Consider the following 27,474-nt stretch of genomic DNA (forward strand, 5'->3'; position numbering starts at 1 on the left):
AACTTGCTTTAATAACTGTGATTAATGTGTTAACTTAGAAGTGTGAAAAAATAAATATATATATTCTTTTTAATACAAAGCTTTGGTCAGTGTTTCCTTGTACCATAGTATTATAGTCCTATTGTGTGAACCCTGAATACTGCTCATTTCCCTCTTGAGATAAGTCTGACTGCTTAGCCACAGCTACCAACTAAATCTGTGTAGTACAGACTGATACCAAAGGGGATTTATTGCTCATACCTGTAGTCTTAATCTTCTGTAGTGCTCCCTAAGGGAACTGCACAGGATTCTGCCTAACAGGGGGCCGGTGTTGTGCAGGCATCGGTGGGTGATGGATCAGATTTAAAGTCAATGCATGCCTTGATAGGCAGCCAATGAGCTCCCAGTCTCACTTTGGAGATGTGGTCGGAACGTTTCAAGCCCCACACTGCTCTCACAGTGTTGTTTTGGATCCATTGGAGTTTTTTGAGGTTTTTAGAGGAGGTCACTGCAAGGATGGCATTGCAATAGTAAAGTCTGCTACCAATGATGGCTCCGGCTAGTGTGAGACAGTTGGTGGGGGTGAGGAACTTTCTGGAAAGGTTGATGAGTTTGGTGGAATATACTGCGGATGAGGCAACAGCCTTTACATGTTTGTGCATGTTTAGCTCAGAGTCAAAGTAGACGCACACGGCCTCATTACAACTCAGGCATTAAGGGTTAACGCCGTCGTTAACCCTTAACGCCTGATTCCAATTTTAACGGCTGCTTTTAGCAGGCATTAAAATCCATGGCGCTAACCCGCCTTGGTGCTAATTACGGCACCTAATTTACGGTGCCGTAATTAGCGCCTTCCCCACTCCCATTATGCCCTATGGGGCAAAAATGGGAATGGGGAAGGGTAAATGGGAAATGGGGATTTACCGCCCACTCACCTTGGAATGGGGCGGTACATCCGCCATCCACCATGGTGTAAACGTAGTTTACACCATGGTGGTAAAGTTGGTGTACTTACCGCCTTGGTCGTAATGACCCCAACAGTGTTTTGACATGGTCACAGACAGGGGTGGTGTTTCCATCGATACAGAAGGTGGAGAAGGCGGGGTCAAGGTGTTTGAGGCGATGCAGAGAGCCAACAATGAGCAGCTCTGTCTTGTCATCGTTAAGGAACAGGTGGTGGTTGGCCATTCAAGTTTGGATGATGCTGTAAACTCAATTGATGTTGTCGGAGTCAAGTTTGTGATTGCCGGTGAGCTTAAGGATAACTTGTGTGTCGTCAGTGAATTTAGTTTAGCGGATCTTTAGGTTGTTCAGGTGGTCAACGAGTGGTTTGGTATACATATTGTACAGTGTGGGAGATAGAAAGGAGCCTTAAAGGACACCAAAGAAGACAGGGATGGGGTCAGCTGATTCCGACCCGGCAAAGACCGTAGAGGTTTAATCGCTCAGGAAGGATTTAATCCAGTTGGCTGCTTCAGGAGAAAGGTTGAATAAGCCAGTGAGGTGGTGACAATGGATGTCATGGTGGACGAGGTCGAACGCTGCTGAGAGGTCAAGAGGGAGGAGGATGGCGAGGTCTCCATTGTCACAGAGGTGGTCCAATTGGATCTTTAAGTCAAGAAGGCTGGATTCCATGCTGTGTCTGGGCCTGAAGCGGGATTGACGGGTAACAAGTAGGTTGTTCGTTTCTAGGTGTGTTTGGACTTGGGAATAAGCAGTGTGGTAAAGGATTTTCAGGAGATAGGATACCGTTGTAATGGGGCGGTAGTTTGTGGGAAGGTTGGCATCTAGGGTAGGTTTTTTCAGGAGTGGTGTGACCCATGCTTCTTTAATGAATTTGAGCATGGTGCATTTTGGGAGCACCTCACCACAAGAGGGCAGCCATTCTGCAGTTACCTTGGGGTATAACTTTCCATTAAACTGTGGGACAGCATCATATCTTCGCCCCCGATGTCAAGCCCCTGCCATGCTAATGGGGCATGGTTGGTGGGCCAAGAGATCCTGCCCCTACCATCCACCGGCCCTGTGTCATTTAGCGGGTGGTCGTACCCAGCCCACACTCTCGACCCACAGCCAGGCAGTGCATTTCTTGACCGGGGCACACAAAACTAAGGCACGAACTAGAGATCCATGAGAAAGAAGTTAAAATGCCTGATGAGGAAGAATGCAAAGGAAAGAAGTGGAATGGGAATGGACACAGGAAAGCAGCCAGTACAGCTCCACTTGGGTGAATCTGTAAACATGAGCCTGAATCTCATCTGGATAGAAATACGAATGTAAATGTAAACATGCCCCACACATGTATCACTGTGTACCATGTCTTTCCTGTTCCCCATGCTGTTGCTATATATCCGTATCCCCCCGTTGCTGTAAGCCCAGCCCCAAGTCTCTATGTGTCCATGTGTCCCCCTGTTCCCTGTCAACCTGTTAACATGCTGTAACTGCAACTTGCAAAAAGCAAAAGACATAGGAGGTCATTCCGAGCTTGGAGGCAGCCATGGTGCCATTAGCACCATGGCTGCCTCCAAACTCGGGTCCGGGTCCAGGGTGTCGGAATGGGGACTTACCGGGACATTCCGAACTCTGCGGACCCGGTAAGTCCCCATTTCGAAAACCATTACCCATTCCCATTTGAGCCCCCATAGGGCTCAATGGGAATGGGGAAGGAGCTAATAACGGGCCCGCAAATAGCGGGCCTGTTATTGGCACCCTGGTCCCTTAACGGGTCCCGCTAAAGGCGGCTGGTAAAACCAGCTGGCCCAGTGTGGGACCCGCTAAAGGACCTCATAACAGGGCGGTAGGGGGTTAACGGCACCGGCATCCTTACCGGTGCCATTAACCCCCTACTGCCAGGGTCGTAATGACCCCCATAATCCGAAATGGATGCTTATTCTACTGTAAATGCTTTTTGGAGGATTTTGTCTGCATTGTGAATTTGATGTGTTTAAGAACAGACTAAATCAGTGACTCACCCCCTGAAGTGTGCCTGAAATAAACTTTTAATGGGTGTAGCAATTATTGTATGGAATCCCAGAAAGACACATAGCTCAAATAGCCACATGGCATTGGCCACTGCTCAGGAGCTTCAATTTGTAAAAAAAAAAAAATCTTTTTTTAGGGGTAGCAATGGAGACCTCAGGGATCACAAGTGTGACCCCTGGTGACCCCTAAATGATGTCCCTGGCCGCATTTGGAACAATCTATAAATACACATCAGGACACATCTATACAACATTTAAAGCACAAGAGGTCATAAAGAATACACACATTGATGTTTTTGTATCTTATGTGAAAGCTAGACTTGCGGAATGCTATGTACTAGCTGCTTGACCTGCTGTGGTAGCTCCTGGTCACTGGTTATTCTGGATACCAAGAAGCTGCTTTTAGATCATGCTTAGTTGTGATCCCTGGAGGTAGGCCCAGGAGCAATTGTGGGTGATCCCGCCATGGTCCTATTGCCTACCAAGGACAGTAAACTCCTTGCCTAGTGACTCGTGCCCTATATTGTCGCAGATGTTCTAGATGATCTCAACTATAAGGGCCAGCAACCTAACTGGCAGAAGAGAGAACACATATCAGATTAACTGGTTAAAGTGATGAAATCAGAACAATAAACTCCCCTTCATGGCTGCTATAAAAACTACAGAATCTGGTTGCCCATCCTCTGACCCAGTCGCGACCTTAGCATCTGAAGATCTGACCCCCAACCAGAAAAGGGACTTACAAGAATGATTGAGCGACTTTGAGAGCCTCTTCACTAAGTTACCCGGGTGGATACAGGGCCCATTTCATTATATTCATTGGGGGCCATTCCAAGTTTGGAGGCAGCCATGGTGCTATTAGCACCATGGCTGCCTCCAAACCCGGGTACGGGTCCGGTCTTGCTGAATGGGGACTTACCGGGTCATTCCGACCTTGGAGGACCCGGTAAGTCCCCATTAATATAACTCTTCCAGAAAGATTCACAGGCTGGACATCAACAACACTGCAGCCTATTGGTCAGTCTGTGCTGCGGCAGTTTAGGGATCACTGGAGTCTCTGCAAATGCTGTCTTTGGCTATGTTGTCTTTTTTCTTACATAAAAGTGCAACATATTCAGTACAATCTGTTACTGCTTGAAGATTATCATCAAAGGTAATGTAGGTGATCTCTAAAACACTTTGTTATGGAGACAGTGGGCCTCAATCGAGATTGGTGGTAGACATGGGGCCTCATTACGACCCTGGCGGTAAGGGGTTAACGCCAGCGTTAGCTGCGCCGACCCCTTACCGCCAACTACGAGGTCCCTTAGCGCCATGGCGCTTTTAACACCTGCTTTTAGCAGGTGTTAAAATCCATGGCGCTAAGGGACCATGGAGTTAATTACGCCACCGTAATTTACGGTGGCGTAATTAACGCCTTCCCCACTCCCATTATGCCCTATGGGGCAAAAATGGGAATGGGGAAGGGTAAATGGGGATTGGGGACTTACCGCCCCGCCGACCTCGGAATGGGGCGGTAAGTCCGCCAACCACCATGGCGTAAACGTAGTTTACGCCATGGTGGTAAAGTCACGGCTCAGGCGGTAACTTACCGCCTGGGTCGTAATGAGGCCCATGGTGCTATTTGTGCCATGACTGCCTCCAATAACGGGTCCGGCACCGGAGTTGTTCAATGGGGACTTACCGGTGTAGTCCGACCCTGGCGGGACTGGTAAGTCCCCAATGAAAATGCCATTCCCCATTCCCATTTGAGCCCCCATAGCGCTCAATGGGAATTGGGAGGGTGCTAATACCGGGCTTGCGACTTGCAAGCCCGTTATTAGCGCTCTGGTCCCTTAGCGGGACCCATAAGGGACGTGTGGTCAGACCACACGTTCCTTACGGTCCCCGCCAAGGGACCTTGGAATAGGGCGGTAAGGGATTACCGGCACCGGTCTCATTACTGGTGCCCGGTATCCCTTACCGCCCACCTCGTAAGGAGGCCCAGTATTGGTAGTGCGGTGAACCAGAAGAAGGAGTCGGCTTGTCAGTCAAAATCAAAAGTAGTCCTCAGTCCAAAACCTATCCACTATACGGCCCTGCCACTGTGGAAGAACAACAAAAACCCGCCGGAGCTCTCGGCTTCTGGCTCAGGTCTCGTCCAGCCAAGATCACTGTAATATCTTTATGAATATTGATGTCAGCTCAAAGGAAAATGTTCATGTAAATTCACCAAAGAAAACGCTTCTACTCCCCCAGAGTCTCAGTGGGGGTCATTACGAGTAGGGCAGTAAGGGATACTGGGCACCGGTAAGGAGAACGGTGGCGGTAATCCCTTACCGCCCCATTACGAGGTCCCTTAGCGGGTCCCTTCCTTAACGCCTGGTCTGACCAGGTGTTAAGGACGGGACCCGTTAAGGGACCTGGGCGCAAATAACGGGCTTGGCATACGCCGACCTGTTATTTGCGCCCTCCCCATTCCTATTGAGCCCTATAGGGGCTCAAGTGGAAATGGGGAATGGTTTGGTAAATGGGGATTTACCGGTCCCTCCAAGGTCGGAATGGACCGGTAAGTCCCCATTGAACCAAACCGGCGTCGGTACCGGTATGGGAGGCAGTCATGGCGCAAATAGCGCCATGACTACCACCGTACTCGGAATGAGGGCCAGTCTCTTTAAAAGGAGGGATGCTTTCGTCATCCCTTCTCCGCCAACTTAGTTGTTGCCCTTTAGGCTTTTGGTTAAACTGTTTAATCCGTTTCTACTTGTGAACTGTACAAAGTCGCTTGTTTCCATGGGGTTCTCCGGACCCCTATGACCTTCTTGCTTATATGGTATTTCTGGCCCTGGCCATTGTTTACTACTCAGGTTTCTAGGGCTCCCTCAACCCGCCTTGTCTTCCCACTCTCTTGGAAATCTATATGAAGTGGAGGGAAGCTTCCCTTATTCTCCTCTCCACCACCTGGTGCCTTCCCTTTTCAACTGATTTCACCCTCCAGGTTCACGCTTCTCGTATTGTAATTGTAATAATGGTTTATTTCGACATTTGTCATAAAACATTATGAAATACATAATCAATAAAAAACAAACTTTTAGATTTAGTTAAAAAAAAGAGCAAGTTAAAACCAGTACATTGCAGTGGTCTGAGCCTTCCTCAATGATGAAACCAAGGAGAGCGATGCTTGCAGCCTTGGCACATACAAGGCTCCCTTATCCTAAAGGATGACTCGAAATGTCTTTCCCATCAGCCACAGCCTGTCGCAGATATCCCAGTGGGGGGGGGGAGAATGGGGGATGGGGGATGGGCTGCGGAATTCCGGAGTCTCGAAGGACCGGCTTTAAGAACAGGAGTCTCCACCTCTTTGACTTTTCACAGAACAGAAAGGAGTGTGACACTGCTTCTCTTATGCTACTGCACAGAGGACAGATACCAGATGCTGAGGGGCACCAGGCCTCGGTCCACAGGGCAACTGGGAAGACGCCCAATCTCAGGCGCCTGGAGATCTCGTCCAAGTACTGCTAAAGTGGGCAAAGTAGAGACACCAAGCTTGCACTTGTGGCATCCTCGAGAAGCTCCATTGCAATCCGTTTAGCAGAGATCTTTGATTTATTCAAGGCTGAACAGCAGCTCCCCCTTGGATCACCCCAAAATTCACTGACACCCAGGCCATGTAACATCTTCTTAATATGAACAAACCATTTGTGGCTTTTGCCTCTGCTCATAGACATGAGGCGTGACAGCGCCTCCCTACACTTTTCCAGGCCCGGTTGAGACCAGACCTTTATCCAAAAGAAGGCAGGATTGCACAAAGCCAGGGTGCCCATAGGAATTATATCAAACGTCAAGTGAGTAGGGGCAGAGGGAGCACTCCTGGGGAGAACCAATAATTGTTTTAAAAATGTGTTTCCTTTTATATTCAATTGGCCAACCTTTGCATGGCCCCAGAGCACCGACCCATAAAGCACTGCAGGCTGTACCTGCTTGCTATATAGGTCCAGAGCTGGGGGCACAGCATCACTACCACGGCTTCAAAAATATGACCTAACAATGCCATTTAGTTTGTCCAGGTTGATTGCCACTTTATCAACTTGGGCAACCCAGCCTGGAAGCTCCTGGAACCTCGCCACAAGATCGTGGAAACGGTCCTCTTGTTCAATCAGAGCGCCTCCTACCTTCAAATTCATCACGCTATGTTTGGAGGGTTGTGAACTGAACGCCATCGATTTTGTTTTACCCACCTTCAGTTTCAGGTGAAGCTCAGAAGACTTGGCCAGAAGAGTAGAAAGGGATTTTTCCAGGCCTTGAGGAGTGGTTGAGATTAGGACTGCATCACCCGCGTAGAAAAGCAGCGGGTATTTGCACAAGGCTAATTCCGGGCAGTCCTGGCACCCGCTCAATAAAACATCAATTATTTCCTGTATGTAGAGGATAAAAAGGCGCGGGCCAGGACACAACCTTGTGTCACACGAATGGACACATCAACCGTGTCGGTTGACTCCCCCCACGCACCCCAGCCATAGTGAACACAAGCATTTGTGTTTTAATGCAATTGGTTTAATGCGTCAATCAAATGTAACAGAGCCCCCCAAGTTAACAGAATTTGCCACATCATTCCCCTGGAAACAGAATCAAAAGCGGTGTTTAAAGCAAGAAACACAGCAAGAAACACAGCATAAAGAATCAACAGGGATAGAATCAAAGACTGCTCAGCCGCGCCCCTATTTCTCCTGAACCCCGCCTGCATATCAGTTATTATGTTGCTGCTATCCGCCCAATCTTGGAAGTGCTTCAAAATGATTTTACTAAATAACTTTCCCACACCATCAAGGAAAGAATTTGGATGATAATTTGGGGGGTTCTCCCTGCCTCCCTCTTTGTAGATCGGAACCATGACTGCTCTACGCAAGGAATCAGGGGTAGCGCCCGTAGTTAAGATGGCATTGAAAAGCTTTTAAAGATCTGCGGGCCAGATTTTAACTTCCTTTTTCAATAAATCTGAAGGAACTAAGTCTGGGCCTGGGGCCTTACCCCATTTGGACCTGGCAGAGCTAGTTCAACCTCTTCCACTATAATAGTCAAAGGAACTGCTTCACTCAAACAGGGCACAGAGGCACCCAAGGGCAAGAAAGGCAAACATTTGTGATATAGGCCTGAAAAGTGAGCTCTTCACAGCTCACCGCTGATACAACGTCACAGGCACTGGTCAGATTTAAGGTCTCTACTAGAGTCCAATTTCCCAAATAGAGAAGCGTCCCCTGCTTAGCGAGCATTATGTAGTGCCCTCCAACGCTCATCGGCAAACTCTCTCTCTTTGGCACAAGCAGGGATTCATAGTAGGTCCTTAGCGCACGTGACCTGTCGCTGTCCATCCCTACTTTAAGACCCACACATTTTACTATCTCTCTCTTCGCTAAGCGGCAGGCATCATTGCCTCGTGTTTCTCTTGGGGTTCTCCAGACCCCTTTGACCCTCTAGCTCGGTTAATGTCTTTGGTCCTGGCGAGTGTTCATTAGTCGGGTTTCTCGGGCTCCCAGAGCCCGTCTTGTCTTCTTCCTCCCGCTCGCCTCCCTCTAGCCTGGGCAACCATGGTACCTTCTCTGTGGTAGGGTCTGCTATGGTGGGATGGCGTCTCAGCCAGTGGTTTTCGATTGTTCTTCTATCTGTCGTCTCTGGTAGGTCAGCATGTGCTTTCTTGAAATGCCTGCCCCTGCAGTCTCTGTATCTCACAGACGACGGGAAAAGAAACGTTGAATGCATTTGCATCCCTAGCACCACGGAGACGGCTTGAGTGGATTTTGAGATCCAGAGGAAATGTATTATTATTATTATTATTACTATGGTATTTATTGAGCGTGGACCCGGCTTCAGGAAGCAGCGGAGCACTTTACAAGCCATAGGGGAAAGAACACAGTGAGGGAAGCAGAGGTACAAAGGAGCAGGAAGCTAAGAACGGGGCAGCAGACGGTGAGCAATTTGGCAGCAAGGTATTTATCTCCAAGCAACTATCGGAGGAAACAGGCCGTGGGGCGGGGCAGATCACATCGTCTCAGGTTAGGTGGGGAATGTGTGTGGACCTAGGTGTTAGGGTGGAGCCATTCTTTGAAAAGGTGTCTTGAACTGCTTCGTCAAACACAGATGTGAAGTGGCAAGATTTTTGTGACAGGGAGGAGGTTCCAGAGTCTGGGAGCATAGACAGAGAAGGCCTGTCTTCTGGTTCCTGCCACCCTGCATGCGTCCTTAATTCTAGTGGTTCCTAGGCTTCCAGAGATGCTGAGTTTCTCAGCGAGGTAGCTTGGACACTTCAGGGTGACAGCCTTGTAAATGTAGAGTATTTGAAGATGATACGTGCTTACAGCAGAAGAGTTGGGGTGATATGGTTGAATTTGTGGAGCCCTTTGATGAGTCATGCTGCAGCATGCAGGAAAAATCTCAGTGGAGCCAAAGTAGTCACTGAAAGACCTTTGTGAAGGCATTGCCACCCTCACTTGCCGAGTTGATGGTGGTTTTGCGAGATGGGATGTGTGGTGTTCTGCAAGTTGTGGCGTTGGTGTCTATGTGCCGTGGATCATGTTGTTCCAGCTCGTCGATGCAGGCATTCAATAGATATTCCAGAGCTGTCCGTGTATATTAGGCTCCTAAATGTTAATCAACTGAAGTGAGACGTGTTCACTGCTTATTCATGCCCTTTCTTCATCATTTAGAATGTAAACCTTAAACCCTGAAGAAGAGCACAACCATATTCCATTTTGAAACATTAATTTTCTTGTACTTTCCCAGATCGCTGCTGCTGCTACAATGGTGGAACACAGACTGCCACAGCGCCTGTGGCTGCGCACCGGGATCCCTGGGAAGGAGTATGGCTTGAAGGATAGATGGTACATCAAGTAAGTCACCCGGCATTACAGTGAGCGGGTAATACAAGTCATATCCTGTGGGGTGAAGCATTATCACACAAGTCATGTCCTGCTGGATGAAGGATTATGACTCAAGTCATGTCCTGAGGGGTGAAGCATTATCACACAAGTCATGTTCTGCCGGGTGAAGCATTATCACACAAGTCATGTCCTGTGGGGTGAAGCATTACCACACAAGTCATGTCGTGCTGGGTGAAGCTTTATCACACAAGTCAAGTCCTGCCGGGTGAAGCATTATCACACAAGTCTTGTCCTGCCGGGTGAAGCATTATCACAAAAGTCATGTCCTGCCGGGTGAAGCATTATCACACAAGTCATGTCCTGCTGGGTGAAGCATTATCACACAAGTCATGTCCTGCTGGGTGTTGCATTATCACACAGAGTCATGACCTGCCGGGTGAAGCATTATCACACAGAGTCATGTCCTGCCGGGTTATGCATTATCACACAGAGTCATGTCCTGCCGGGTGATGCATTATCACACAGAGTCATGTCCTGCCGGGTGAAGCATTATCACACAGAGTCATGTCCTGCTGGGTGAAGCGTTATCACACAAGTCATGTCCTCCCGGGTGAAGCATTATCATAGAAGTCATGTCCTACCGGGTGAAGCATTATCACACAAGTCATATCCTGCCGGGTCAAGCATTATTACACAAGTCATGTCCTGCCGGGTGAAGCATTATCACACAGAGTCATGTCCTGCTGGGTGAAGCATTATCGCACAGAGTCATGTCCTGTCGGGTGAAGAATTATCACACAAGTCATGTCCTCCCGGGTGAAGCATTATCATAGAAGTCATGTCCTGCCGGGTGAAGCATTATCACACAAGTCATATCCTGCCGGGTCAAGCATTATTACACAAGTCATGTCCTGCCGGGTGAAGCATTATCACACAAGTCATGTCCTCCCGGTTGAAGCATTATCGCACAAGTCATGTCCTGCCGGGTGAAGCATTATCACACAAGTCATGTCCTCCCGGTTGAAGCATTATCACACAAGTCATGTCCTGCCGGGTGAAGCATTATCACACAGAGTCATGTCCTGCCAGGTGAAGCATTATCGCACAAGTCATGTCCTGCCGGGTGAAGAATTATCACACAGACTCATGTCCTGCCGGGTGAAGCATTATCACACAGAGTCATGTCCTGCCGGGTGATGCATTATCACACAAGTCATGTCCTGCCGGGTGAAGCATTATCACACAAGTCATGTCCTGCCGGGTGAAGCATTATCACACAAGTCATGTCCTCGCGCGTGAAGTATTATCACACAAGTCATGTCCTGCCGGGTGAAGCATTATCAGACAAGTCATGTCCTGCCGGGTGAAGCATTATCACACAAGTCATGTCCTCCCGGGTGAAGCATTATCACACAAAGTCATGTCCTGCCGGGTGAAGCATTATCACACAAGTCATGTCCTCGCGCGTGAAGTATTATCACACAAGTCATGTCCTGCCGGGTGAAGAATTATCACACAAGTCATGTCCTGCCGGGTGAAGCATTATCACACAAGTCATGTCCTCCCGGGTGAAGAATTATCACACAAGTCATGTCCTGCCGGGTGAAGCATTATCACACAGAGTCATGTCCTGCCGGGTGAAGCATTATCACACAGAGTCATGTCCTGCCGTGTGAAGCATTATCACACAGAGTCATGTCCTGCCGGGTGAAGCATTATCACACAGAGTCATGTCCTGCCGGGTGAAGCATTATCACACAGAGTCATGTCCTGCCGTGTGAAGCATTATCACACAAAGTCATGTCCTCCCGGGTGAAGAATTATCACACAAGTCATGTCCTGCCGGGTGAAGCATTATCACACAGAGTCATGTTATCACACAGAGTCATGTCCTGCCGGGTGAAGCATTATCACACAGAGTCATGTCCTCCCGGGTGAAGAATTATCACACAAGTCATGTCCTGCCGGGTGAAGCATTATCACACAGAGTCATGTCCTGCCGGGTGAAGCATTATCACACAGAGTCATGTCCTGCCGTGTGAAGCATTATCACACAAGTCATGTCCTCCCGGGTGAAGAATTATCACACAAGTCATGTCCTGCCGGGTGAAGCATTATCACACAGAGTCATGTCCTGCCGGGTGAAGCATTATCACACAGAGTCATGTCCTGCCGGGTGAAGCATTATCACACAGAGTCATGTCCTGCCGGGTGAAGCATTATCACACAGAGTCATGTCCTGCCGTGTGAAGCATTATCACACAGAGTCATGTCCTGCCGTGTGAAGCATTATCACACAGAGTCATGTCCTCCCGGGTGAAGAATTATCACACAAGTCATGTCCTGCCGGGTGAAGCATTATCACACAGAGTCATGTTATCACACAGAGTCATGTCCTGCCGGGTGAAGCATTATCACACAGAGTCATGTCCTCCCGGGTGAAGAATTATCACACAAGTCATGTCCTGCCGTGTGAAGCATTATCACACAGAGTCATGTCCTGCCGGGTGAAGCATTATCACACAGAGTCATGTCCTGCCGGGTGAAGCATTATCACACAGAGTCATGTCCTGCCGTGTGAAGCATTATCACACAGAGTCATGTCCTGCCGGGTGAAGCATTATCACACAGAGTCATGTCCTGCCGGGTGAAGCATTATCACACAGAGTCATGTCCTGCCGGGTGAAGCATTATCACACAGAGTCATGTCCTGCCGACTATCACACAGAGTCATGTCCTGCCGTGTGAAGCATTATCACACAGAGTCATGTCCTGCCGACTATCACACAGAGTCATGTCCTGCCGGGTGAAGCATTATTGCTTCAATCCCTGTTGATCTCTTCATGATCATGAGTCAGCCGGGATGCTTGAGCGAGCACAGGCCTTTCTTTGAACTGCAATGAACTCTTTTATCAATATAAAGTTCATCTCAATTGATGACACCTGGTTTGATTCTATGTTTTATGTTTATAAAGTGGACAGAGCAGTTCAGGTTCTTTTCTGATCCAAACATGGTGAGAACCCAGAAACCTCTATGCCACAAACAGTCCAGTTCAAGTAAAAAACCTAACACATTTCCAAACATCCAACCACACTGGTCAAAAAATACATGGTGGCCTGGCGATTGTGCTCTGTGGTCAGAGGGAGAACCTGCCAGACTCACTCACAGCAACGTCAGCCGCACAGGACCATCACAAAGGACCACCAGGGTCAGATAGTGGCCAGCGGGGGCTTTAACAAGGCCTCCTTCCAAAAGTCAGTGGAAGGACACAATCTATACAGGGATAAAGGCGCAGCCCAGAAAATCTAAAAACACAACATGCAAAGCCCGAATACTCCCAAGACCACCCATGATATTCATCTGAATTAGAAAAAGCTGTTTGTGGTCACAGAGATCGGATTGTTGTTGCAGAGATCGGATTGTGGTCACAGAGATCAGATTGTGGTCGCAGAGATCGGATTGTGGTCACAGAGATCAGATTGTGGTCGCAGAGATCGGATTGTGGTCACAGAGATCGGATTGTGGTCGCAGAGATCGGATTGTGGTCACAGAGATCAGATTGTGGTCGCAGAGATCGGATTGTGGTCACAGAGATCAGATTGTGGTCGCAGAGATCGGATTGTGGTCACAGGGATCAGATTGTGGTCACAGAGATCGGATTGTGGTAACCTGATCCTCTGAAACCACTCATTTTGCCAACTTCGCTGTTATAAGTATAGAGGCCATCCAGTTCTGCGGAAAGCCAAAGTCGATCTCAAATGCTGATCACTCCGAAGGCAAATTGGTCCCTGTTTAAATATGACAAAAGCTCCACACTTGCAGCTGGAAATAGCCAAGCAAGTACAGGGTGTGAGGGCTCTCGCAGAACCAGGCACTGTGACCCCATGAAATGATACATGTGTCCAAATGGAAGCAGTCCTTTAGGAAGGATGGAATCCAGCTGGGGTTGTACTGTAATGCTTTCTAATTGTCTCTTTCTGCTTCTTTGTGGCAGTGTGCAAGATCGGCACGACAGCAAATCCAGCAAGCAGAAGATGCCGCAGGTTTCGGACCAGGAGGAGGACGAGTCTGATGACAGCTTGGGTGAACTGGAGACCTCTGCAACCACCAACCAACACCATGGGATAGGTCTGGACCACACACTGGAGGAGAGCGAAGAAAGGATTTACCACGTCTAGGCCACGGCCGCTGCAATCCTCTATTCTGCAAGATGAGTGTGCGCCGCCCTGGGAGCACGTGCGCGTCCTGGGAGCAAGCGTGGGGCTTGTGAGCTAGCACGCACCCTCGGAGCAAGCACGTGGCCTGGGAGCAAGCGCATGGCCTGGGAGCAAGCACGTGGCCTGGGAGGAAGTGCACACTCACAGCTGATGAAATACCACTCTCCCTCAGCGGCTACTTCAGAGCCAGGCTGCCCGGGGGATGGACCACATTTCTGCATAGGTGCATTCGCCACAAAAGACAACTGTGTTTTAGACAGCCCACAGAACGCAGCATAACTCCTCGTTGCCATTTCTTACATGGATTTCCTCTAACGGCAAATGAAATATCACTCAGCACGTTGCTCAATATGCAGACCTATGTCCACTGTACATAATGCAGCCATCTTGCCCAGGCCACGTCACAACTCTACATGGAATCCACCGTCTTCAGTCTGCCCAACACCGGCACCTTTCCGTTATTGACTTTTTCCAACTCACACAATTCTGTCTTTGTTGGTCAGTCCAGACTCAAATGGGCATTTCTTTATTTGTTTTCTTTTTTTTTATTATTGTCATATAGCTAAGAAACCTTAACCAAAAGAAACAAGAAATTACATGTAAAAAAAAACAAGAAACATTAAAATAAAGAAAAATACACAAATGATAACAATGCAGAGTAATAACAATGCCGGAAATGTAACAATAAAACCATTAAACGTGTTTTCATACAATATACTCTGTTACACATTGTCTCTGCATACTACCAGTTCAGAATGGAAAGAAACTAAATAAAATTAGAAAAAAAGAGAAAAAAGAACATCTAGAACTCTTTCTGAAAAGTATCCAGACCCAAACATTTTAAAAAAATCACAACTGCAAGAACAGTTGAAGTCATGTGTCCTGTAAGACACGGTCCACAGCTGATCGCTACCTCCCGCACACATTTGTCCAAGAAATGTCCTCAAGTATTTACATCTCTGCCAATGTACAGCAGAACATTCCAATAAAATGTGTGTCAGTGTTTCACTCTCCCCCACAACATTACACAATCTAGAGTTTGCTAACAGAGAATCCAGCAGGCCGCACCTAACCAGCAAGGGTTTAGTTGCCAACATATTCCACCGAAAACGCAAGAAAATGAACCTTCCATACTTGGTCGGGTAGATAGCTAGATAGGATCAAACTGGGATTGCACCTAAGATGGATAAACATGCATACTTTCTACTGTGAGTCCAATCGTACAGGGTTTCCCCCAAGATCATGGAGGGATAAGCTCAATTCTCTCCGAAGGGCTTGACAGTATAACAACATTTCATGAACCCAATTCCAAGATTTAGAATTTAGAATGACCCCAGATCATCATACAGGGTTCCTTTAGCACGACAAAGCATCTTTCGCACAGCAGATACAATCTTGCACTGTCTCTTGCTTTTAAAGAGACCACACCAAGCTCGTACCCAACAGCATGGATAGGCACCGGGCTCGGGAGTCGAAGCGCCCTTCTCCATAGTAAGGCTTCCAGGTATAGTAGATAGTCCACCACTTCCAAAGGGTATACCGCAATGTCATATGTAGTCTTGGGCATCATTTTGCCTCCACTACACCAAACAGCGGGCATGAGTGAGAATCTACAAACAAGTGTCCATTCTTCCCCGTTGACTTGCAAGAGCAATAGCACATTTATTTAGCCATTCCTTTAAGTGTTGGAACTCCAGTGTGACAAATGCTACAGATTTCAAATACTCGCCCAGGTCAGATATATACAAACTGTGTAGGAAAGGGGCCCACACACACCCCCGCCTGACACCTGGAGAGGTCTTAATTGGATGCGATAGTAGGCCCATTTGGTACAAGCCCATTACTAACCGCAGGAGACCGGGTGGTATCCCCCGTCCGTTTCTCCACCATAAGTTGCAATCAAACATATCAAATGCAGATGTCAAATCAATCGATACAACAAAGACAGACTTGTATTTCTTACCCCAAGCCACATCGTGTATGCCCTTTACTATAAGACCATTAAGAGACGTTCACAGATTTCTTCTAAAGTCTAGCTGCCATTTATCCAATCTACCGGCTGAACAGGACCAGGATTGGATTTGGGACAGCAAGATCCCAGCAAAGACCTTGCTGTCAGTATCAAGTACAACGATTGGCCTGTAGTTTGTCGGACTGATCTCACACCTTTCTTATATATGGGAACAATGTGTGATTTGAACCATGATTTAGGAATAGATTTAAATAAGATGGACAAAGTGTGTGCTCATACGTGAGGATTTAGCTTGAACAGGAAGTTTGATAGAAGGTGCGGACCAGCAGCAAGAGACAAGCTGATGCACGAGATCACGTCCAGCATAATTCCTTCCTCAAAATTTGAGGGTCCCAAATTATAATCAAGTCCTCCATCGAAGGACACACTATTGGGTGCACCCATCATACAAGAATACAGAATATTCAAATGTTGCACCCATTCATGTTCTGTAACAGCATTCAACCGTTTATGCAATGGGGGGGGATCCAAGTTGTTAATCACCCTCCAAATTGCCTGAGAATGTTTGTTTCGTAATATCCTCAACATGCCTTTTGCATCAGCCTGACTCTTTCTTGCCCCATTTTGTCGAGACCACTTTCGACATGACAAGCACACTTTTCTGAGCTGGATATTCGTCAGTGTTCTTCTTAATTCGATATACTGACCACATTCGTTTCCATTTTCTTTCAGCAACCTCCAAGCTGAATACATGTATGTGACTTCGCTTTTTACATGGAAAATTCCCACTCTCTGAGCCCTTAAATACCAGATCTTTAGAAAATTCCTCAAAATGATCAGTAGAACAAGTATCAATGGTGCATTCACTAGAAGACCAGCTGAGGAGCTCGCCCTTGATTGTATGGACCCTACTGCGGTTGCCATATTCCAGGAGATGTTATAGTCTCATGATTTAATGTGAAGGTGGCTTGTAACATACGATGGTCACTGTGGGTTGAATGTATGATCCTAAAATCCAAGCACTCTTCATGTGTCTTTACATCTACAAATATGTACTCAATAGCTTCTCTGTACAAAGATTACAAATGCACATTTGAAGGTAAGGTGTGCTCTATTTTGCAGATGGGTGGGGCTAAGGGGGTCTACTTCAGCACGAGCTGCTGCTATACTCCTGCCCTTGTATGTGGCTAGGGGGGCCTACTTTAGCACGAGCTGCTGCTATACTCCTGCCCTTGTATGTGGCTAGGGGGGCCTACTTTAGCATGAGCTGCTATACACCGGACCATGTATGTGGCTAGGGGGGCCTACTTTAGCAGAGCTGCTATACTCCTGCCCTTGTATGTGGCTAGGGGGGCCTACTTTAGCAGAGCTGCTATACGCCTGCCCTTGTATGTGGCTAGGGGGGCCTACTTTAGCAGAGCTGCTATACGCCTGCCCTTGTATGTGGCTAGGGGGCCTACTTTAGCAGAGCTGCTATACGCCTGCCCTTGTATGTGGCTAGGGTGGCCTACTTTAGCAGAGCTGCTATACGCCTGGCCTTGTATGTGGCTAGGGGGGCCTACTTTAGCAGAGCTGCTATACGCCTGCCCTTGTATGTGGCTAGGGGGGCCTACTTTAGCAGAGCTGCTATACGCCTGCCCTTGTATGTGGCTAGGGGGGGCCTACTTCAGCACGAGCTGCTATACACCTGCCCTTGTATGTGCCTGGGAGGGTCTACTTCAGCACGAGCTGCTGCTATACTCCTGCCCTTGTATGTGGCTAGGGGGGCCTACTTCAGCACGAGCTGCTATGCGCCGGCCCCTGTATGTGCCTGGGAGGGTCTACCTCAGCACGAGCTGCAGCTATATGCCTGCCCTCGTATGTGACTATAGGGGCCTACGTCAGCACGAGCTGCTGCTATAAGCCTGCCCTGGTATGTGACTATAGGTGCCTACTTCAGCACGAGCTGCTGCTATACGCCTGCCCTCGTATGTGACTATAGTTGCCTACTTCAGCACGAGCTGCTTCTATACGTCTGCCCTTGCATGTGGCTGGGGGGCTACTTCAGCAGAGCTTATATACGCCTACCATTATATGTGCCTGGAAGGGTTTACTTCAGCACGAGCTGCTGCTATACGCCTGCCCTTGTATGTGCCTGGGAGATTCTACTTCAGCACGAGCAGCTGCTATACGTCTGCCCTTGCATGTGGCTAGGGGGGCCTACATCAGCACAAGCTGCTATACACCTGCCCTTGTATGTGCCTGGGAGGGTCTACTTCAGCACTAGCTACCGCTATACTCCTGCCCTTGTATGTGGCTAGGGGGGCCTACATCAGCACAAGCTGCTATACACCTGCCCTTGTATGTGCCTGGGAGGGTCTACTTCAGCACTAGCTACCGCTATACTCCTGCCCTTGTATGTGGCTAGGGGGGCCTACTTCAGCACAAGCTGCTATACACCTGCCCTTGTATGTGCCTGGGAGGGCCTACTTTAGCATGAGCTGCTGCTATAAGCCTGCCCTTTTATGTGCCTGGGAGGGCCTACTTCAGCACGAGCAGCTGCTATACTCCTGCCCTTGTATGTGCCTGGGAGGGTCTACTTCAACATGAGCTGCTATACGCCTTCCCTTGTATGTGCCTGGGAGGGCCTACTTGAGCACGAGCTGCTGCTATACTCCTGCCCTTCTATGTGGCTGGGAGGGCCTACTTCAGCACAAGCTGCTATACGCCGGCCCTTGTATGTGCCTGAGAGGGTCTACTTTAGCACAAGCTGCTGCTATACTTCCGACCTTGTATGTGCCTGGGAGGGTCTACTTGAGCACGAGCTGCTGCTATACTCCTGCCCTTCTATGTGGCTGGGAGGGCCTACTTCAGCACAAGCTGCTATACACCTGCCCTGGAATGTGCTTGGGAGGGCCTACTTCAGCACGAGCAGCTGCTATACTCCTGCCCTTTTATGTGCCTGGGAGGGTCTACTTCAGCACGAGCTGCTATACACCTGCCCTTGTATGTGCCTGGGAGGGTCTACTTGAGCACGAGCTGCTGCTATACTCCTGCCCTTCTATGTGGCTGGGAGGGCCTACTTCAGCACAAGCTGCTCTACACCGGCCCTTGTATGTGCCTGGAAGAGTCTACTTTAGCACGAGCTGCTGATATACTCCTGACCTTGTATGTGCCTGGGAGGGTCTACTTCATCACGAGCTGCTGCTATACTCTTGCACTTGTATGTGGCTGGGAGGGTCTACTTCAGCACAAGCTGCTGCTATACGCCTGCCCTTATATGTGGCTAGGAGGGTCTACATCAGCATGAGCTGCTGCTATACGCCCGCCCTTGTATGTGGCTGGGAGGGTCTACTTCATCACGAGCTGCTGCTATACTCTTGCACTTGTATGTGGCTGGGAGGGTCTACTTCAGCACAAGCTGCTGCTATACGCCTGCCTTTGTGTGTGCCTGGGAGGGCCTATTTCAGCGCGAGCTGCTGCTATACGCCGGCCCTTATATGTGGCTAGGAGGGTCTACATCAGCATGAGCTGCTGCTATACGCCCGCCCTTGTATGTGGCTAGGGGGGCCTACTTTAGCAGAGCTGCTATACGCCTGCCCTTTTATGTGCCTGGGAGGGTCTACTTCAGCACGAGCTGCTATACACCTGCCCTTGTATGTGCCTGGGAGGGTCTACTTGAGCACGAGCTGCTGCTATACTCCTGCCCTTCTATGTGGCTGGGAGGGCCTACTTCAGCACAAGCTGCTCTACACCGGCCCTTGTATGTGCCTGGGAGAGTCTACTTCAGCACGAGCTGCTGATATACTCCTGACCTTGTATGTGCCTGGGAGGGTCTACTTCATCACGAGCTGCTGCTATACTCTTGCACTTGTATGTGGCTGGGAGGGTCTACTTCAGCACAAGCTGCTGCTATACGCCTGCCTTTGTTTGTGCCTGGGAGGGCCTATTTCAGCGCGAGCTGCTGCTATACGCCGGCCCTTATATGTGGCTAGGAGGGTCTACATCAGCATGAGCTGCTGCTATACGCCCGCCCTTGTATGTGGCTAGGGGGGCCTACTTTAGCAGAGCTGCTATACGCCTGCCCTTATATGTGGCTAGGGGGGCCTACTTCAGCATGAGCTGATGCTATGCTCCTGCCCTTGTATGTGGCTAGGAGGGCCTACTTCAGCATGAGCTGATGCTATACGCCTGCCCTCGTATGTGACTATAGGGGCCTACTTCAGCACGACCTGATGCTATACGCCTGCCCTCGTATGTGACTATAGGGGCTTACTTCAGCACAAGCTGCTCCTATACGCCTGCCCTCGTATGTGACTATAGGGGCCTACTTCAGCACAAGCTGCTGCTATACGCCTGCCCTCATATGTGACTATACGTGCCTACTTCAGCACGAGCTGCTTCTATACGCCTGCCCTCGTATGTGACTATAGGGGCCTACTTCAGCACAAGCTGATGCTATACACCTGCCCTCGTATGTGACTATAGGTGTCTACTTCAGCACGAGCTGCTGCTATGCGTCTGCCCTTGCATGTGGCTGGGGGGGGCCTACTTCAGCAGAGCTTCTATACGCCTACCATTATATGGGACTGGGAGGGTTTACTTCAGCATGAGCTGCTGCTATACGCCTGCCATTGTATGTGGCTAGGGGGGCCTACTTCAGAAGAGCTGCTATACGCCTGCCATAGCATGTGTCTGGGAGGGCCTACTTCAGCATGAGCTGCTGCTATACTGCTGCCCTTGTATGTCAACAGGGGGGCCTACTTCAGCAAAGCTACTGCTATACGGCTGCCCTTGTATGTCACCAGGGGGGCCTACTTCAGCAGAGCTGCTGCTATACGGCTGCCCTTGTATGTGGCTGGGAGGGCCTGCTTCAGCACAAGCTGCGGCTATATGCCTGCCCTAGTATGTGGCTGGGGGGCTACTTCAGCAGAGCTGCTATACGCCTGCCCTTGTATGTCGCTAGGTGGGCCTACATCAACACAAACTGCTATACGCCTGCCCTTGTATTTGGCTAGGGGGGACCTACATCAGCACGAGCTGCTGCTATACGCCTGCCGTTGCTATACACCTGCCCTTGATGGAGCTGGGAGGGCCTACTTCAGCACAAACTGCTATGCACCTGCCCTTGTATGTGGCTAGGGGGGGCCTACTTCAGCACGAACTGCTGCTATACGCCTGCCGTTGTATGTGCCTGGGAGGGTCTACTTCAGCACGAGCTGCTGCTATGTGCCTGCCCTTGTATGTGGCTAGAGGGGCCTACTTCAGCACGAGCTGCTATACGCCTGCCCTTGTATGTGCCTGGGAAGGTCCACTTGAGCATGAGCTGCTGCTATACGTCTGCCCTTGCATGTGGCTGGGGGGGCTACTTCAGCAGAGCTTCTATACACCTACCATTATATGTACCTGCGAGGGTTTACTTCAGCACGAGCTGCTGCTATACGCCTGCCCTTGTGTGTGGCTAGGGGGGCCTACTTCAGCACGAGCTGCTGCTATACGGCTGCCCTTGTATGTCACCAGGGGGGCCTACTTCAGCAGAGCTGCTGCTATACGGCTGCCCTTGTATGTGGCTGGGAGGGCCTACTTCAGCACAAGCTGCTGCTATATGCCTGCCCTTGTATGTGGCTGGGGGGCTACTTCAGCAGAGCTGCTATACGCCTGCCCTCGTATGTGGCTAGGTGGGCTACATCAGCACAAACTGCTATACGCCTGCCCTTGTATTTGGCTAGGGGGACCTACATCAGCACGAGCTGCTGCTATACGCCTGCTATTGCTATACACCTGCCCTTGATGGTGCTGGGAGGGCCTACTTCAGCACAAACTGCTATACACCTGCCCTTGTATGTGCCTGGGAGGGTCTACTTCAGCACGAGCTGCTGCTATGTACATGCCCTTGTATGTGGCTAGAGGGGCCTACTTCAGCACGAGCTGCTGCTATAAGCCTGCCCTTGTATGTGCCTGGGAGGGCCTACTTCAGCACGAGCAGCTGCTATACTCCTGCCCTTGTATGCCTTGGAGGGTCTGCTTCATCACGAGCGGCTGCTATACTCCTGCCCTTGTATGTGGCTGGGAGGGCCTACTTCGGCACGAGCTGCTATACGTCTGCCCTTGTATGTGCCTGGGAGGGTATACTTCAGCACGAGCTGCTGCTATACGCCTGCCTTTGTATGTGCCTGGGAGGGCCTATTTCAGAACGAGCTGCTGCTATACGCCAGCCCTTATATGTGGCTAGGGGGGGTCTACTTCAGCATGAGCTACTGCTATATGGCTGCCCTTGTATGTGCCAGGGAGGGTCTACTTCAGCACGAGCTGCTGCTATACGCCTGCCCTTGTATGTGGCTAGGGGGGACCTACTTCAACAGAGCTGCTATACATCTGCGCTTGTATCTGGCTGGGAGGGCCTACTTCAGCACGAACTGCTATACACCTGCCCTTGTATGTGGCTGGGAGGGCCTACTTCAGCACGAGCTGCTGCTGTACACCTGAGTGGTATGTGCCTGGGAGGGTCTACTTCAGCACGAGCTGCTGCTATGCGCCTGCCCTTGTATGTGGCTAGGGGGACCTACTTCAGCACGAGCTGCTATACGCCTTACCATGTATGTGGCTGGGAGGGTCTACTTCAGCACGAGCTGCTGCTATACGCCTGCCCTTGCATGTGGCTTGGGGGGCCTACTTCAGCACGAGCTTCTAGACGCCTGCCCTTGTATATGCCTGGGAGGGTCTACTTCAGCACGAGCTGCTGCAATACTCCTGCCCTTGTTTGTGGCTAGGGGGGGCTAGTTCAGCACGAGCTGCTATACGCCTGCCCTTGTATGTGCCTGGGAGGGTCTACTTTAAGATGAGCTGCTATACGCCTGCCCTTCTATGTGGCTAGGGGGGCCAACTTCAGCACGACCTGCTGCTATACGCCTGCCCTTGTATGTCCTTGGGAGGGTCTACTTAAGCACAAGCTGCTGCTATAAGCCTGCCCTTGTATGTGCCTAGGGGGGGCCTACTTCAGCACGAGCTGCTATACGCTGGCCCTTGTATGTGCCTGGGAGGGTCTACTTCAGCACGAGCTGCTGGTATACTCCTGCCCTTGTATGTGGCTGGGAGGGCCTACTTCAGCACAAGCTGCTATACACCTGCCCTTGTATGTGCCTGGCAGGGCCTACTTCAGCACGAGCAGCTGCTATACTCCTGCCCTTGTATGTGCCTGGAAGGGTCTACTTCAGCACAAGCTGGTATACGCCTGCCCTTGTATATGCCTGGGAGGGCCTACTTCAGCACGAGCTGCTGCTATACTCCTGACATTGTATGTGGCTGGGAGGGCCTACTTCAGCACAAGCTGCTATACACCTGCCCTTGTATGTGCCTGGGAGGGCCTACTTCAGCATGAGCAGCTGCTGTACACCGTCCCTTGTATGTGCCTGGCAGGGTCTACTTCAGCACGAGCTGATGGTATACTCCTGCCCTTGTATGTGCCGGGAGGGTCTACTTCAGCACAAGCTGCTGCTATACTCCTGCCCTTGTATGTGGCTGGGAGGGCCTACTTCAGCACAAGCTGCTATACACCTGCCCTTGTATGTGCCTGGACGGGCCTACTTCAGCACAAGCAGCTGCTATACTCCTGCCCTTGTATGTGCTTGGGAGGGCCTACTTCAGCACAAGCTGCGATACACCTGCCCTTGTATGTGCCTGGGATGGCCTACTTAAGCACGAGCAGCTGCTATACTCCTGCCCTTGTATATGCCTGGGAAGGCCTACTTCATCACGAGCTGCTATACGCCGGCCCTTGTATGTGCCTGGTAGGGTCTACTTCAGCACGAGCTGCTGCTATACTCCTGACTTTGTATGTGCCTGGGAGGGTCTACTTCATCACGAGCGGCTGCTATACTCCTGCCCTTGTATGTGGCTGGGACGGCCTACTTCAGCACGAGCTGCTATAAGCCTGCCCTTGTATATGCCTAAGAGGGCCTACTTCAGCACGAGCTGCTATACGTCTGCCCTTGTATGTGCCTGGGAGGGTCTACTTCAGCACGATTTGCTGCTATATGCCTGCCATGGTATGTGGCTAGGGGGGCCTACTTCAGCAGAGCTGCTATATGCCTGCCCTTGTATGTGCCTGGGAGGGTCTACTTCAGCACGAGCTGCTGCCATACGCCTGCCTTTGAATGTGCCTGAGAGGGGCTATTTCAGCATGAGCTGCTGCTATACGCCGGCCCTTATATGTGGCTAGGGGAGTCTACTTCAGCATGAGCTGCTGCTATACACCTGTCCTTGTATGTGGCTAGGGGGGCCTACTTTAGCAGAGCTGCTATACGCCTGCCCTTGTATGTGGCTGGGAGGGTCTACTTCAGCACGAGCTGCTGCTATACGCCTGCCCTTGTATGTGGCTAGGGGGGCCTACTTTAGCAGAGCTGCTATACGCCTGCCCTTGTGTGTGGCTAGGGGGGCCTACTTTAGAAGAGCTGCTATACGCCTGCCCTTGTATGTGGCTGGGAGGGTCTACTTCAGCAGAGCTGCTATACGCCTGCCCTTGTGTGTGGCTAGGGGGGCATAGGCTGATTTGACTGAATAAATGGTTGCAATGACCAAAAGTTCTAAAAATGCTCCCACCAAAGGTTTGAACACCAAAAGTTTGAACATTTGGTGGTAGCATTGTAAAAAGACAAACTGGGGCTGCGGGTATGTCCTGGGCATCGCCCCGCTTACTAAACTTCATGGTATATTGAAAGTATATATTAAAGCTATAAGCATAAAAAAGACTGTAATGCCACCCGCATAACTAATTGCCTCACCGACCATATACAATATGCTGCTACCCTCGGCTCTTCCCCACTTGCATCGCCGTTTGCTAGCCATGCCAAGATAATTCCACACACTCTCTCGTACACCTTATTGGAACATCTACTAATGGCTGATGTAATCATGGAACTAGCGATCTTTATGCGGACTGCCATGGGCGGAATGCCCCATCCGAGTGCCAATTGCTTAGCGGCAGGAGCCACCTGTGTGCTGATATAGCCTATGCCTACTACTGAAACATATTTGAATTAGCCCACTGCCATTTGTTTGCTGAAGCAGCCTATCTGCCACTCTACTAAATTACTTTGTCCTAGCCGTCCCCGTGTCAGCCAATCATACTCAATACAGCCCATCTGTCCTTGCCTCTTCGTATTATGCACTAGCCTATCAGGGAGCTCTTCTCCACCTCTCCAGTCAATATGTGCACCACGCTCCTACACTGTAGCATGATAGGTGCAGTTCTCTTCTTGAACTCTATACTTCTCTATGCCAGATTGCATGCCCGTAGTTGTCCAGATACCGCCAACCTATCCAATCGCACTATGACTGATGCACACAGGCCCAACCTTCCATCTCACTACATTACACGTGCTGTCACGCATGTACCCAACTACCACTCTAGACTCTACAGAACACGCACACTACCCATGCTCATAACCTCCCTTCCCACGCAAGTATCACATAGGAACCTCAGACTAAAAACTTGCACCTCTGCTAAATGTAACATTTCCCACCAGGGTCAACATTTCCCACCAGGGTCTGCACACCCTCAACTCTAGCACCACACTGCCACCCAAAACTAAGCCCACTCTCAACCCCTTCAAGGTACATGATTCTACACCCAAAGTAGGTAAACAGGCATGACCAAATAATATTAACCAGGCACCGCACTTCAGATGCACCCTGCTCAATGTCCGTTCTCGTAACACCCACACTCTTGAAATCAACAACCTCATCTCAAGCCAGAACTTAGATATAAACATGGCTCCACGAAGCATCTGGTCCAACCATAACCTTAGCCCTATTCGCAGATTATTCTATCCTCAGACAGTATAGACCCTCTAAAATAGGAGAGGGGTAGTTAGAATCTTCAAAAATGCCCTACATTTTAGGCCTATAACTCACCACTGGGAAGGCTACGTAGACATCCTATCAGCCAAACTGACACTCTCGCCTAACAGCACCATCAATATTCATCTTATCTATCACCCCCCGGGACTCCCAGCAGACTTCCAAGGACACATCACCCACTTACTAAGCGAAAATATAAAAAAAACCTACCAAAACCCTACTCCTTGGTGACCTCAACCTTGGTTTCAAAGACCCTAATGATAAAGCCGCTATATCCTTCAGCAAGGACCTCACAGACCTTGGCTTCTTCCAAACAATTATGACACCGACCCATTCCAAAGGTCGTACATTGGACTGACTAGTCGACCACAATTGCGAGGCCACCATCACGTCCAACGCGGTCTACCATAGCTTTATACAATTCTCCATCCCTACAGCCCCAATCACTAAAAAGAATACTTGTGCTCCAGCTACCCAAGCCAGAAGTTCCAAAAAGTTAACTGCTGATAACCTCCAACCTTATCTTGACTTACCGTGTCTAGCACCTCCATTTTCTCAAGACCCTAACATCCTAGCGGATATATTTAACGACACCCTCGCCCACGCAATCAACACCATTGCCCCTCTTAAAGGCATGGTCCAGTAAAAAATGTTATTGTCCCTACGGGTTGGCCATGTTTTTTTAAGCCTAAGTGGCTCGATTTTAGAAAACTTTCCTATGGACCTTACCCGAGTTTTCGTCCATTAAACACAAGCGAAAACAGGCACCAGGGAGCCGCCATTTTGTGATAATCCTATCACTTGCCGCATCGCCCTGGCTGACCTGCTTCTGCGGCACTAAATCAAATCCCCCGCCCCTGAGCCTGACATTATCAAAACATTCATATTCCCCGCCTCTCTCCATGACGTTACTGTGCTGCGTAGGCAAACGCGTCCAGTCGTCTTCTACGCGACTCCACACAGAACCCGGAAACCAACACAGACCATCTCACAACACAGCGTGCCACAATTCGGAATATGAAACTGTACTTTAAAATCAAACAGTAACACGGTACATTTGGTAAAGTACATTTATTTGACCTTAAATGTTTAGAGAATATTCAGCAATTGCCATATGAACTCCGAAAGCCATTTATTTTCTTTTATCTGTATCCGCAAATCCGGATAAGTTTATATTGAGTCACGCGCTGTTCCTTTATGGTACACAGGGTGTTGCTTTTCGTTAAAAGAAGCACTTTGGAAGTACGGTGAACCGCAAGGCTGTTCCATCAACTAGGCACTAGTCCACCGTAAAGGTTATGTTGCTTCTAGCCAATAGTACAGCGTAAGGGCATGAGGGCCCTTGGCGATCGTCCCATAATATGGTTAACATGCTCCAGATGTTCACAGGAAGCTGCAGGTGTCTATTGAAGAATCCGTCTGCCGGTGTCTCAAACCGATGACAGTAGCAGAAGGGGAGCAAATACCTGTTATGAAAACAAAAAAATTATAATTAGTCTCGCCAGCCGATCTTCATTAATATTACTCATTTTATTTATTACGGCCAATCAGAAACTATTTGCTTGCAAGGATAGTTCAATGGATTATGTTCGGCTCTAAAATCAATGCGAAAAGTAACGAAATAAATCGAGGC

General features: G+C 49.5%; 1 protein-coding gene across 2 annotated transcripts in view; it reads left to right on the forward strand.

Annotated features, from left to right (window-relative positions):
- The window catches only part of LOC138487598 (transient receptor potential cation channel subfamily V member 6-like), a 623,206-nt gene extending 608,459 nt beyond the window's left edge, over positions 1 to 14,747 (forward strand). The window contains exons 14-15 of one of the 2 annotated variants that reach the window (XM_069614065.1): positions 9,717 to 9,823; positions 13,810 to 14,747. In XM_069614065.1, coding sequence (XP_069470166.1) covers positions 9,717 to 9,823; positions 13,810 to 13,993 — 291 coding nt within the window. In that variant the 3' untranslated portion in view covers positions 13,994 to 14,747. The remainder of the gene's footprint in view (positions 1 to 9,716; positions 9,824 to 13,809) is intronic. The other variant, XM_069614066.1, reaches the window with a different exon arrangement.
- Positions 14,748 to 27,474: the final 12,727 nt, after the last annotated feature.

The sequence above is a fragment of the Ambystoma mexicanum genome, chromosome 9 (genome assembly GCF_040938575.1).
Source record: "Ambystoma mexicanum isolate Mex_15411 chromosome 9, UKY_AmexF1_1, whole genome shotgun sequence".
NCBI lineage: Eukaryota > Metazoa > Chordata > Amphibia > Caudata > Ambystomatidae > Ambystoma > Ambystoma mexicanum.